The sequence below is a fragment of the Panthera tigris genome, chromosome F2 (genome assembly GCF_018350195.1).
Source record: "Panthera tigris isolate Pti1 chromosome F2, P.tigris_Pti1_mat1.1, whole genome shotgun sequence".
In the NCBI taxonomy this organism is placed as follows: domain Eukaryota; kingdom Metazoa; phylum Chordata; class Mammalia; order Carnivora; family Felidae; genus Panthera; species Panthera tigris.
In genome coordinates, this window is record NC_056676.1 from 45,711,547 (window position 1) to 45,725,981 (window position 14,435).

General features: G+C 38.3%; 1 protein-coding gene across 15 annotated transcripts in view; it reads right to left on the reverse strand.

Moving 5' to 3' along the window:
• Positions 1-14,435, reverse strand: part of RGS22 (regulator of G protein signaling 22) — a 176,143-nt gene that overhangs the window by 140,997 nt on the left and 20,711 nt on the right. For 14 of the 15 annotated variants that reach the window (XR_006212830.1, XR_006212829.1, XR_006212828.1 and 11 more), the window contains exons 3-5: positions 8,897-8,965; positions 3,727-3,790; positions 3,297-3,518 (exon numbers count right to left, since the gene is read on the reverse strand). Coding sequence is in view for 7 of the 15 variants with exons in the window: in XM_042972794.1 (XP_042828728.1) it covers positions 3,297-3,518; positions 3,727-3,790; positions 8,897-8,958 (348 nt within the window). In the remaining 8 variants the exon portion in view is untranslated. The remainder of the gene's footprint in view (positions 1-3,296; positions 3,519-3,726; positions 3,791-8,896; positions 8,966-14,435) is intronic. The other variant, XM_042972797.1, reaches the window with a different exon arrangement.

The window sequence follows — 14,435 nt, forward strand, 5'->3', positions numbered from 1 at the left end:
GATATAATGCCCTTCTTCATCTCTTGTTACAACCTTTAGTTTAATCTAGTTTGTCTGATATAAGTATGGCTACTCCAGCTTTCTTTTGACTTCTAGTAACATGATAGATGGTTCTCCATCCCCTCACTTTCAATCTGAAGGTGTCCCCAGGTCTAAAACGGGTCTCTTGTAGACAGCAAATAGATGGGTTTTGTTTTTTTATCCATTATGATACCCTCTGTCTTTTGGTTGGAGCATGTAGTCCATTTACATTCAGTGTTATTATTGAAAGATATAGATTTAGTCATTGTGTTATCTGTAGGCTTCATGTTTGTAGTGATGTCTCTGGTCCTTTGTGGTCCTTTGCAACATTCCACTCACAGAATCCCCCTTAGGATCCCTTGTAGGGCTGGTTTAGCGGTGATGAATTCCTTCAGTTTTTGTTTGTCTGGGAAAACCTTTATCTCTCCTTCTATTCTGAATGGCAGGCTTGCTGGATTAAGGATTCTTGGCTGCATATCTTTCCTATTCAGCACATTGAAAATTTCCTGCCACTCCTTTCTGGCCTGCCAAGCTTCAGTAGATAGGTTTGCTACTACCCTTATGTGTCTACTCTTGTAGGTTAAGACCCATTTGTCCCTAGCTGCTTTCAGAATTCTCTCTTTATCTTTGTATTTTGCCAGTTTTACTATATGTCATGCAGAAGATTGATTCAAGTTACATCTGAAGGGACTTCTCTGTGCCTCCTGGATTTCAATGTCTGTTTGCTTTCCCAGATTGGGGAAGTTCTCAGCTATGATTTGTTCAAGTACAACTTCCACCCCTTTCTCTCTCTTCTTCTTCTTCTTCCGGAACTCCTATGATACAGATATTATTCCATTTCATTTAATCACTTAGGTCTCTAATTCTCCCCTCATGGCCCAGAATTTAATCTTTTTTCTCGGCTTCATCTTTTTCCATAATTTTATCTTTTTTCACTTATTCTCCCCTCTGCCTTTTCAGTCCTGCTGTCACTGACTCTAGTTTATTTTACACCTCATTTATAACATTTTTTTAATTGATCATGACTATTTTTTAGTTCCTTGATCTCTGTAACAATAGATTCTCTGCTGTCTCCTATGCTTTTTTCAAGCCCAGCGGTTAATCTTATGACTATTGTTCTAAATTCTTGTTCAGTTACACAGTTTATACCTGTTTTGATCAATTCTTTAGCTGTCATTTCTTCCTGGAATTTGTTTTTAGGAGAATTCTTCCATTTTGTCATTTGGGCTAGTTTTTTGTCCCTCACGTGTTTTAAAAGCTTGTTATGTGTCCTGCACCTGTGAGGACTACTATATTAAAGAGGAGTCATACTCTGTCTAGGGCCTGGCCCTTCAGGAGGTGTTTTTTGAGTGTGTTACTTGCTCTGTTGTTGTAACTCTGGTTGTTTTATCTCCCTACTCGTAGTGATGTTTTGGACCCTCCACCAGGTGTGCTTTGATTTGTTCACTGAAGTAGCCCTGAATACCTGCATAACAGTCCTTTCTGATAACTTGGGAGCCACCTGACTAAATGCTTTCTTGACATCTGAAGTTAAATATCCATAATAGTGCCTGTCAAAAGCTGTAAAGATGTGTCTTATTTGATTGCAAAATTTTTTGTGCAACAAAATTTTTTTCTTTTTTCTTACGACACTTTTTTTTTCTTTTTTCTTACAACACTTGAAAACTCCTCAAATAATAGGCATTGTCACACTTTCTCATGGTTTTCCTTCAACCACTCCAGCCTGGCCTCTGCCATCACCTGGTACCAAAACTGCTCTTGCAGGTCGCCAACTCCAATGGACCAGAAGTCTAAAATAATTTTGAAGTGCAAGGAAGATATATTTTTCTTTTCTTATGATCTAGTGGAAATGGTTACAGTGTTTACTATTGATTTTGGGTAGCCTTTAATAGTTTCAGTAATTTATTTTTTAATGATTTTTTATTAGGAATGAGTTTGCATGAAATGCAACAGATTTATGTATATTAATTTTGTACCCCGTAACTTTACTGAATTCATTTATCAGTTCTAGTAGTTTTTTGGTGAATTCTTTAAGATTTTCTATATATAATATCATGTCATCTGTAGATAGTGAAATATGTTACTTCTTCCTTACCAATCTAGATGCCCTTTATTTCTTTGTCTTGTCTGATTGCTGTGGCTAGGACTTCTAGTACTATGTTGAATAAAAGTGGTGAGAGTGGACATCCTTGTCCTGTTCCTGATTTAAGAGGAAAAGCTCTCACTTGTTCCCCATGGAGGATGATGTTGGCTGTGAGTTTTTCACATATGGCTTTTCTTATGTTTAGGTATGTTCCCTCTAAACCTAGATTGTTGAGACTTTTTATCATGAATGAATATTGTAATAATTGATATGGTGCTTTATAGATCAGATTTCCTTGTTTAAACTTCAAAACAATGTTATGACATAGCTTTTTTTAGTATTTATAAAAGTATTTTAAATGCTATTAGTATTACTATTAATGCATTTAATTTGATGAAAATAAACAAAGATGAAATATATTGGAATTCAATAAAAGAAGCATTGAACAAGTGTCAGGCTGGAGAAGAGCTATGTTTTAAGGGTTGAGCATATTTTAGTCTAGTTCCATCAGACACTTCAAATCATGGAAAATGTTAAACATTCATTTTATTTTCAGCTGAACCATACAACAAACCTAAGTAGTAAGTGGTGATGGTATCATCTAACAGGTGATGAAAATAAGGCTCATCAAAATGATTTGTTCAAGAACACAGAACCAGTAAGTTAAAGAACCAATGTTAGAACCCAGGTTTTTGATTTTTTGTGTGTGTGTTTTGTTTTGTTTTTACCTCATGTTAAGGAGACAAAATCCAGAAACTGAGAGTAGAATTTAATGCCAGGGAGGTCAGAGTCACATAGCCTAACTTGAGGGTCAGAAATCATAATTCCCAACTGCTTGTTAGGATAGAACCCAAAGGAGATAAATTTACTGTATACTCGCATTTTCTAGAGTGCATCTAGACTATAAGGGATATACATATTTCTACTTCCCCCAAATTAGCCTTATATCCTAAGTATTGAAAGCAAGTTATGTGAATCTTCTCATATTAAAAATCAAATATCAACAAAACTGCTAGATTAAACTGGCCATTTGAGATGAAAAAGATGATACAACAACTAACAAATTCTATGTATAAGTACAATAAAATTTAATAAATATAGTTACATTTCAGAAAGGCAAGCCCAAGGAACCTCATGTTAATTTACCTAATGCTTTAGTTACCTAGTATATTTATCAAGTATACTTTCTTACCATAATATTGTAGTTGACATTAATGGTCTCATTTTCATAGGGGGCATTCATTTGAACAGGTTTAATATCATTCTTTCCTTTCCTTACAACATCATAGATGGGATTTCGAGGTTGCTGGTTTCGTAGAATTTTTTTCAGTTGCTTTTCCAGAAGTTGTGGAGCATTGTTAACTACTTCAAAAACTCCATAATCCGCATTAAATCTAATTGCCTCTGAAAAGGTCTGTAAGATAGATTTGGGGAAATAAGGTCTTAATTTGTATAAACCAGAAACTCACTGTCTCAAAGAAGACTTGACACTTACATATATGCATATATACATACATAAAGTTTTGTGTACTTAATCATTACCTCTTCTCTTTTAGGAGCTTAGAAATCCCTTGACTACAGATAAGGGAACCCACTGAATCCTTCCTTTCCAATGTACTTACGCCATGAAATAAGGATGTACTGTGGCAGAAATCCCCTTTGCAGTATCTCTGTGTTTCTTTGGAACTGGAAAGAAATACACACCTGGTCTCTATGAAGCAATGCTATTCTCTTAGGAGCGGGTGGGTTACTAGGGAAGAATGAGTAAAGGAAGAAGAAAAAACACTCGTGTTATCTCTTTCATCCCCAGGAGCCATGAAAGCTAAAGTACAATGCCTTGCCCAAAAGGATAAAATTAAGTACAATGTGTTCTTCATTTAAGACTATTTCAACACCGTTCCTCTCACTGTGGAAAAAAAGAGAGAAAGAGAAAGAGAGACTAACATTTCTGAGCTTTTCACAGTAATTACTAAATGTTGCCAAGTTTTATTTAAAATCAGTCAGTTAATATACAACAATATTCAAACAGTGAGTTTGAATGCCAATTTGCATTAAGAAGCTCTGTAACTTTGAGTAAATAATTAAACATGGTTGGCATCTCCATCTCCATAACAAATAAATAGTGGATTGGCTGTGTCTTTTCCCATTTTGCCCTCCAAATCTGGAATCAAGTTTCCTTTTTCAGAATATTAACTTATTTTAGGATACCTTTAGTGAACTATTTACTCATGTAGATTAATTTATAAATGTCTATCCAGGTGGTAGAAGACATCTAGCCCTTCCCCTTGGATTAGTAAATGTCCTAGGGAGAACATCAATTCTTCCAAATTTTACTAAGAGATTGCTAGATATACCATAGTTAAAATTTAATAAATGGTAGGATGTCATAATATTGGAGTTAGAAATATATACATACATATGTAAAAATATCCATATATATGTACGTATATATACATATTTTTAAATTATTTTTTTACATTTACTCATTTTTGAGAGACAGAGCATATCAGGGAGGGGCAGAGACAGAGGGAGACACAGAATGTGAATCAGGCTCCAGGCTCTGAGCTGCCAGCACAGAGCCTGATGTGGGGCTCAAACCCACAAACCATGAAATCATGGCGAGTCAAAGTCAGACACTTTCCTGACTGAGCCACCCAGGCACCCCAATACATACATATTTTTTTCAGTGTCAGATAACGTCACATCTCTAAAGACTGATCATCTCCCCTTCTAAGGAATTTAAAGTTCATGGACAATAGAATTCAATATGAAAGTCAGTCTACTGCCCAAAAGGCCTCAGGGCTAAGATTTCCCCTCAAAAATGACATGTATAGGGCAATGGACAAGTAATACAAGTGACAGTAAATTGTGTACAAGGTTTCTTCGATAAATATATTTAACTGCATGTGTCTTTCAAACATGAGATTCAAACAGGCATCACTCACCTGAATGTCAAATACGATCTCTGAATTATACTATCACTAGACTAAACAGATAAATGAGTCTGCTGATATCAAACACAAGATTCATTTGGTAGGAGAAAGCAACTGAATTAAGCTTGGTAGAGAATGGACATAAAATATTAGCTGGGGTTGGGGAAACAGTACAGTATACTGCAAAAGACCATCTGGAAAAGATTTCTTCTAGTTCTGAGTATCCATGGAACAAGAGAGCAAGTTTGGCCTTTATTTGTTTTCCTTTCTTTTTTCTGCCTCCTACCCTCACACCTGGTGGACAGAGGGACACAAAGCTGTGATAATCCAAAGCCAAGAATGCCAGTTAGTTCTATGAACAAATAAGACATTTCCTACTACTCAAGTTAGAAAGATAATGACCCAGTAAAAAAAAATTTAGAGGGACTGTGACATTCTGAGACCCTCAGTAGCCAATGTTACTCAGTAGAAAGGAGTTAAGTTACAGCTGATATAAATAACGGAAGAGACAAGAACTACCATTAACTGGCCATCTACCATGTGCAAGCACGTGACAGACACTTCAAATGCACTATCTTTCCACATTCCTAAGATCATTCTTTATTGAAAGTGGACACTCAAGATAGTTATGTGATGGACTATGGATTCAGAGCAATGAAGTGCTAAATCAGGGCTATCGAAAAAGTCTATCTGGTCCCAAAGACAGCACATTTCCCCTTGTTTACGATTTTATTGCCTCACATACTGATAAAACTAGCATGTACTAACCACCTTCTCTAGGCCAGGCCCTGTGCTAAGCAATAACCCTATAAACATAGTGGATCTGGGATTCAAACCAAGGTGTTTTATCAGTAAAGACACACAAGCATGAAGCAGCATGGTACCTGTGGGTAATTTTCAGCAGTTCCATGCAGTTAGAATATAACTAGAATAGCTCATAGTTGAAATTGTTTAAGGAACAGAGGAAAGACTTGAGGTAGATGAGGTAGATAGGACCAAATCATGGAAGGCTTTGCATGCCATTTTAAGAAGCATAAGCTTATCTTGATCCTTGAAATAGGATGGGATGGGAAAATCCTAAGTTGGGAAGTAACTATGATTTGTGTTTTAGGAAGATTCTCCTGGTAGCAGTCTGGAGTTTTGTTTGCTGGCTCTTGAGTTGGTGAGGTAGAATGCTCACATCCCACAAGCAGAGCCATCCCCAGGCTCTCAGGAGACTGGCAGTTACCTCGGAGCTACCGTCATCAGAGCCAGGGTCAGGGTGGCAATAACTCGCTTGCATGGGTTACTGTCCCCAGCACACACAGGGGCTAGGGCAGGGTGTAAGGCAGGTAGTCAGCAATTACTTTTATTTTCAACTCACAAAGCAAAACTACGGCTGAAACAAGTGATCTCTTCATGGATTTCCAGCATATCCCCTAGTAAGTGCACTGCAGAACTCTGCGTTCATGACTACAGACTGCTTTAAACACTGAGCTGACACATAATTTCAGTAGGCGTCAGTAGATGCTGTGGATTAGCTCGCTCAGGATCTGTTCCAACCCCCTGAAATGCAGAATCTGGACAACTAAAAACTGTATCACCCAGACTCCCGTGTGGTTCAAGTTACACGTGTGACTCAGTTCTGCTACTCATATGCACGAAATACTTGAATTCTGAAACAAGTGGAGTAGGGAAGAGGCAGAGTCTATCCACCCTGAGGAAGGAAAGCTGAACGACATAAGTATATGAAAGTGAGGAGAGAAACTGGACAAAAAGAAGTACTTTACAAAAAAAAAAAAAAAAGAAAGAAAACAGAAGCTAAGCTGTAATTGTGTCCATGATTAAATGACATGAAATTTAGCTACATAAGATGTTAAAATATTTAGAATTTTTAAATTTAAGAATTTATCTCAGTGGGGGAGGCACCTGGGTGGCTCAGTCAGTTGAGCGTCTGACTTCGGCTCAGGTCATGATCTCACAGTTCATAAGTTTGAGCCCTACATCGGGCTCTCTGCTGTCAGCACAGAGCTGGCTTCAGATGCCTTGTCCCCCTCTCTCTGCTCCTCCCTACTCCCTCAAATCAATCAATCAATCAATCAATCAATAAAAATTTTTTAAAAAGAATTTATCTCAGTGGAATTAAAATGTGATAGAGTCTATGCCAAGGGGATATAAGTGCTTTCTTATTTTAAAAGTCATGATTTCCAATGGATCTCTGAAGATCCTTAATAGCACTGTGGTTCTAAGATTATAAAAGGGGCAAATAACTGATTCAAAGCTTCCGCCAGTTCACTTATTTCATCAACAACCAAACTTTTTAATGCCCAAGGGCCAATTATTATCCTGAGCAAAAAGGATACAAACCGAATAAAACACTTGCCTTTGCAGGAACAATACATGGTCATTCATTTTTTTTTATGATGAAGAGTCAACAAAATGCTGAAATAATTTAAATTAGTGTAACATGCAAATGCTAAAGGGGAAATCTGTCCACAGAGAGACCATGGTAGTTAATACTAGAGTTTTGTGGGTTTTTTTTTATCTAGTTATTGTACTTTAAAAGGGATTTGGCTAACCTAGAAATCTATCCAGAAAAGGATAAGCAGAATGATTAAATGAAAGAAATGTTGGGTGAAATCACTTTGCTTTTCTAGGATTTATCATAAAAGGGGTTTTAATTAAACAATCCCAAGGTGCCTTCCTTCTTCGATACTCCATTGATCCACAATTGTCTCTCACAGAAAAGAAAGTCTGTATCTTCTTCTTTCTAATAAGATCATCCAATTCCACTGTTCCTTTGTTATTTTACTCATTTATTCAATAAGTTTCATTGAACACTTATTAAATAAGCTATCATGATAGATGATGTATTGCCACATTGAGTGAGCCAGTCCAGAATACTCTCCATAAAGCCCCAAATGAAATGGAGACACAGATATGGCTTCAGAGTATGCTGATCCAACAAAGAAGAAAGGATGTAAATACACAGAGACAGTAAAGACTCATCCTACAAGACAATGAGCCCTACAGTTGGCATACAAGGTGAAGTCATATTTAGTCAAAATTATCCCTTGAAATCCTTGAGAACACCCATAAGGTATAAAGTCGTCCTACTTCTCAAGAAGCTAATCACAGTGTTTCCTCTGGAATTGAAATGGGTTACTGATTCTTCAGTTAGGAGCCAGATGAAATGGTGGGCTTGTGTTTAAAACTCATGTTATACAGAGATATGCATGTTTAACACTAGAATCCCTCTCAGCATGATCAGTTCACTACTCTAGGAAAGGCAAGCAGGAAGAGACCATTGAGGGAACAGCAGATTCTCATCTTCTGGCTCCTACCCTTATCAAGATGCTCATGGATGCGTATGTGTGTGTTTATGGATTAGTAAAACAGACAAAACCATCCTCACTCTTTAAATCACCCTCACTCTCTCTGCAGAGCACAAGTAATTCATTTTGAGTAATAACACATGTATATTGATGAACTGAAAGCAGTTGGACATTGCTGAAGCTTACTAGTCAAGAGGGAATTAACAGGATATAAGCCTGGAGAGAAAGGCAGAGGATGGGTTCATCAAAGACTTTCTATTATGAGCATAACTCCCAACTCACTCTCTAGAGTCTGTGGTTCTCAGAGTGTGGTGCCTGGACCAGTAACATCAGAATCACCTTGGAACCTGCTAGAAATGCAATTATCAGGGCCCTCCCTATAATGAGAAACTCGGAGAGTGAGGCCTGGTATTCAGTGTTAACAAGCCCTCAGGTGATTCTGATGCATGTTCAGATTTACACTACTTTAGGATGATGGGGAGCCAGTAAAGAGTTTTCAGCTGGGAAGAGACAGAATCCAGATCAAGACAAACTTTAACACCCACCTTCTGTCCGCTACTTCATGTAGACTTTCCCGTGTATTCACATAAGTGGAGGGGATGACCATCTAGGTTCTGTACGCAGAAGAAAGAACCCTGCTCTTTATTATGCAAAGTCCTGTTGTCTGCTTTAAAATACATATATATATAAATCTTGGGTACCTGGGCGGCTCAGTCGGTTGCGTGTCCGACATTGCTCAGGTCATGATCTCAGGGTTTGTGAGTTCAAGCCCCGCATCGGGGCTGCTCGCTGCTGACAGCGCAGAGACCACTTCAAATCCTCTGTCCACCCCCTCTCTCTACCCCTGCCCCCCTTGCATGCACTCTCTCTCTCTCTCTCTCAAAAATAAACAAACATTTTTAAGAAATCTCTCTCACACATCAAGTCCTTTGTTTTCACTATTTCTCAGCCTATCCACAAAACTCCCACAGTTGGTTTAGTATGTGACAATAAAAGACATGTGAGGTGGGGGAGAGAGAAACGAACGAGGTAGGAAGTCTCTCTCCAGAAAAAGCTGAGTAGGCTGATTTAGAGAACTCTCAACTTTTAATCATATGACAGGAAAAATCTTCAGTTTGAGCCTCAAACCCAATCCTCCGCAAGCTGCTGCAGACTGCTCTTTCCCTTGCTTAATTTTCTTATTTCAAGGGTATCGTTTTCCAAATGTTCTAAAACGAACTGACCTGAAGGCGGTGAAAGCTAACTTTGTAGTACCAGTCATCCATGTGCGAAAAATATTTCCACAGAAAAAGCAAGTGCACGAAAATATTTTTACCACAATAAATTGCTGGCTCCACATTTCTTTGAGAAGAGGAGGGGGGAAAAAAGCCTGTGAATAATTAGTGATGTGCTTAAACTGCCAGCGGAGCACCACTGAAACTTACTGGGTGCCAAATTATTTAGCTGAACAGTATTTAAATTAAAAACTAATGACTAGGTTAATTTAATACATGTTCATCTCTGCTCCAACTCTGTCTCTCCTAATTGAGTTCCAAAGCTGTATTTTAAACATGCATCCTAGTCAGCGAATGAAAAACATGTGACTACTTGACTATAACAAGTCGTTACCAATGACTTCTTTTAATCTAAGTTTTACTGTCATTTTAGATGTTTCACCATAAACTATTTGCTGGACATATTCACCAATGGGATGGAAGGAATCATGTGCCACATAAAATACATAGAAATATCCTTAGTTAATAAAATGAATTAACATTTGGTAATGTGAGTGCTTTATGTGTGAGCTACAAGGCTTATCAAAACACCCAGAGGTATAAACGCTGAACTAGCCAGTACTACCTACACTCTATCAACACCTTCAAAAATCAATCTCAAAAAGTTAAAAGTATTTAACTTTTGGCAGTGGAAGACCCAAGCCCTGCATCCCCCTTTATGCCACTCATTCCCCATATCCGTACTCTCTTTCTTTCTCTTTCTCCTTACCCAACAATCTATCCAACATATAAATCCTTCATAAAGCTGCAAGAAATTATAATAGTTTACAGATTAAAGAAAAAAGTGTGGAGAATCAGTCCCCAAAAAAGAAGTTATGGTAAAATTCCAAAGGCAAATAGCTAAGCACGGTCTGGCAAACACATGACATACCTATCCTTGCAAGGAGGGTATGGAACAGGCCACCCCTTCGGCTTCTGCAGACCATAAATGTCACAAACATTCTAAACCACCCACAGAGGACCAACCTAAATCTGTATGTGGGCTCATCTACCCAATCCCACAACAGTCACTGAGCATAAAACACACAAAACAAAACCAAAAGGGGGAAAAAAATGTTTTCACACTATAGCACAGAAGAAAACTTAATAAGCAAACACTTGTCCATAAAGAGTTGACAGAAAAAAAAAAAAAAAAAAACAACCTCCCAGACACCAAATGAAAACAATATCTGAATATGAACCTGGCAACAGAACAAACGGACTGAAGTTATGAAAGCTAGGATTTGGAAAGTGCCATAATCATTTATAATAGCAGCAACTGTCCTGGATTCCCCTCATCAAAATAACATGGAGGCAGGCTACCAGCCATCAATTTCTGGATCTTACAATGTGTCCCATGGGTGTTATGGGGTAATGGAAAGAAGGAGGGTAGGAGCCAGAAAGCCTGATTCCTAGGCCCATTTCTGCCACAATCCAATCTGGGACCTTGAGCATGTCACTACAGATGTGGAAGAAGACTGAGAAGTCTCAGAAATCTAGATGACTTAAGGGAGGGACTTTTGGATTGAGAATATTATAATACATATCTACACTGTCTATCTCAGGCTTAGATTGTTGCGGTTTTTTGGTGGAGGAGGAAATGGTAGAGGAGGTGAGGCAAAAGAAGATTAGAAAGTTTATTTATTTAAAAATTATCTTACATGGAAGATGTATAAATTAAAAAAAAAAAAAAAACAGAATCATCCTCAAGAAGCTTTTGGAGATACAGAAGAAAGGGACCTATCCTTGGCCCCAGGAAATTTATAATGTAGCTCCTGAGATAAAAATAAATAGAGAAGATTAATCAAATTTTCTTTAGCTGGGAAAGTCTAATCTCCCACCTACCATATATACCACCATAAAATATTCCCCAAAATGATTTTCTAACCTATATCCAAATATCTCCAATCACAGGAAGTTTACTCCTGTGAATAATGTCATCCCTATTGTTCTGTTCCACTGTTAGAAAACAAACTTTAAATGTCTTTCTTCTGGTGATTGAAAATCAACTTCCTCATAAATGCTGGCCTTGGTTGTGCCCGCCAGCTTCACAGAACAAGTTAACCCCTCTTCCTCAATCAGATCTTGAAATACTTGGAAAAAAGCTTGTCCACTCCAACCCTTCTACCCATTCCCCAGCCAGGTTCAACACCCACACTTCTTTCAACCCTTCCTCATCTGACATGGTTTCCAGAGTGTTCATTGGCTGAATCTCCCCAAGTCTGGTTTGGCAGAGCAACTCCTAACCTGTGGCACCAAGAATGGAACACAATATTCCAAATGTAGTCTGACAAGTCAATACGATTTTAAAAAAAGACAAAGCAAAACATTTATTGAGTGCCTTCTATGCTCCAGACTAATATTTTTCTTGATTTTAACTATACCTCTGTTAATGCCCCCTAAAAATACATCAGCTTTGTTTCAGACCATTTCAGATTACCACAATAAAAATAAGACCAGATTCTGTTCCTCCACTGCCAGTTCTATAGTTCTTACGGCATAGTAGGACAAGTTTTTGAGTCGTGTGGACCTGGGTGGACCTTGTCACTTAACTAGCTGAGTGACCTTAAGCTGGAAAAACACTAGTTCACTTGCAACGTTTCGTCCAAGACCCTGATAAAAATAATTTGGAAAGTCAAAGCCAATGACATATTTGTATGGCACAGAAGTTTATTCTCCAGACTGACAATGACCTACTAATCTAATTAAGGAGTGACTGCCCCTCATGTTTCAGGATCAGAAGATGAGTTGGTCTAGTTAGTGAAGGAAAAACAAAGAGAAGCACTAATTCTGTGCCAAGCACTTAACATACATTACCTTGTTTCATTACAACCTTATAGGATACTTACACTGTTTTCACAGAGAAAGATATCAAGGTATTAAGTAACTAAAGAATGTTTCTAAGATCACATGGGTAATATCTGCCTCACTTCTATTACTAATCATTACACTGGGGCATGGACACAGGAAGAATATGTGTGGTCAAGGTGGGTGGGGGTGGCTCAGGGGAGGCAGGAAAGAATGTGCAGGACGACACAAGCAGAATGAAGCGGGAGGTAAAACCAGAAAGGTTAGATTCAGGCCACATTGCAAAAGGTCTTGAACTCCATACTAAGGAATGTGGACTTAAATCCGTAGGCTATTAAGTGTCAACCCCTACTGGCTGCAGTTAGAGAACGTGTTCAAATATTTGAAAACTAACTTCACAGGTGATGATATGAGCTTTGGAGAGACAAAGCCGTATAAGTGGAGCATGTGTTGGGTGTATTCTTTTAGATAGGCGTGGGAGGGAAGGTTTCCTGAGTAGAGGTGACTTAAATCAGGGAGAAGGTGAAACAAGTATCTCAGGAAAGAGCACTCCAGCCTAAAGGGCCCTGAGTATGCTTGGCATATTCATGGTGGAGAAACATAAAGAGGGCCAGGTAAGCCGGAAAAGAATTAATAAGAGGAAGAGGCACAGGAAATAAAGACCAAGAGATGGCAAGAGCCAGATCATACAGGATTCTGGATTTTATTCTTAGTGTAATAAGAAGCCACCTTTGAGGGCTTTGAGGGCAGGAAGTAACATGGTTCCATTTATCTGTATTATTATTATTACTTTATTGCTATGATTATGCTTTACTAAAACTATAATACATTAAATTTATGGCTCCCTAAAATGCCAGTCCATAATGCTCCAAAAAAAGAGAGCTCAGTTTGACACATTTATTCTCAATAAACCCATGCTGGCTTCTAACTCTTAGCTAAGTGCTAATAAACCAAACATTACTAAGCTGTTCTAGAATTTTGCCTGGAATTTGGTTTGAGAATTCATCATTCTTTCTCCTCCCTGTCCCCAAATTCTTTTTGGAAACCTATTACCATATTTCCCCTTCTCCTATCTTGTGGCATGAAGCGTGGGTAGTTAATAGGTAGATTACATTGTACCATATGTAGCTGCAAAGGAATGAGAGAGATTTTCATAGGGTGGGGGGACACAGAATGAGAGAATGTAAAAGAGAAGGATTTGGAGAGACAGAAAACAGGAGAGAAGTGGCCGAGCTCGGCCACATGGGATATATGAAAGGGTCAAACTGCAGGAGTCTGCTTGGGTGGGACGAACACATGACCACAGAGACACTCTGCCATCTCACCTGAAGCCTGAAACACACAAAACACACAAAAATGGTAACATCAATTCTGACTGGATGGCAGGACTATGGCTCAATTTTTCTTACATTTAAGATAAATTTTCTCTAGTATTGTTATATCACTTCTATAATTTAAAGTAGATTTAAAAAAAAAAGAAAGGTAGGGGAATTTATGTTCTAGAGCAAGTAAAAGTCAAGATGATCACAAAACTTGAGATGATGACATGTAAATCTTGAGAAATTGAAATCAGACCCAATATAGACATTTTTCTTTTTAAAATGTCACAAAAATTAGAGGAAAAATGGAGAATGCAGAGCCTAGAGGAAAGACTATATACTCAAGAAGAGCAAAATTCTGACAATTTTGTGATGCTGCTGGATTTTTTATAATATACAACCGGATGATGAAAAAGTTGCAAAATCAGACCAGGGGCACCTGACTGGCTCAGCTGGTTAAGCGTTGGGCTCTTGATTTCAGCTCAGGTCATGATCTCACAGTTCATGAGTTTGAGCCCTGCATCAGGCTCTGTGCTGACAGCATGGAGCCTATTTGGGATTCTCTCTCCCCCTCTCTCACTCTGCCCTTCCCCCACTCACACACACAGGGACACACTACCTCAAAATAAATAAACTTTAAAAATAAAAAAAGAGGGGCACCTGAGTGGCTCAGTTTGTTAAGTGTCCGACTTCGGCTCAGATCA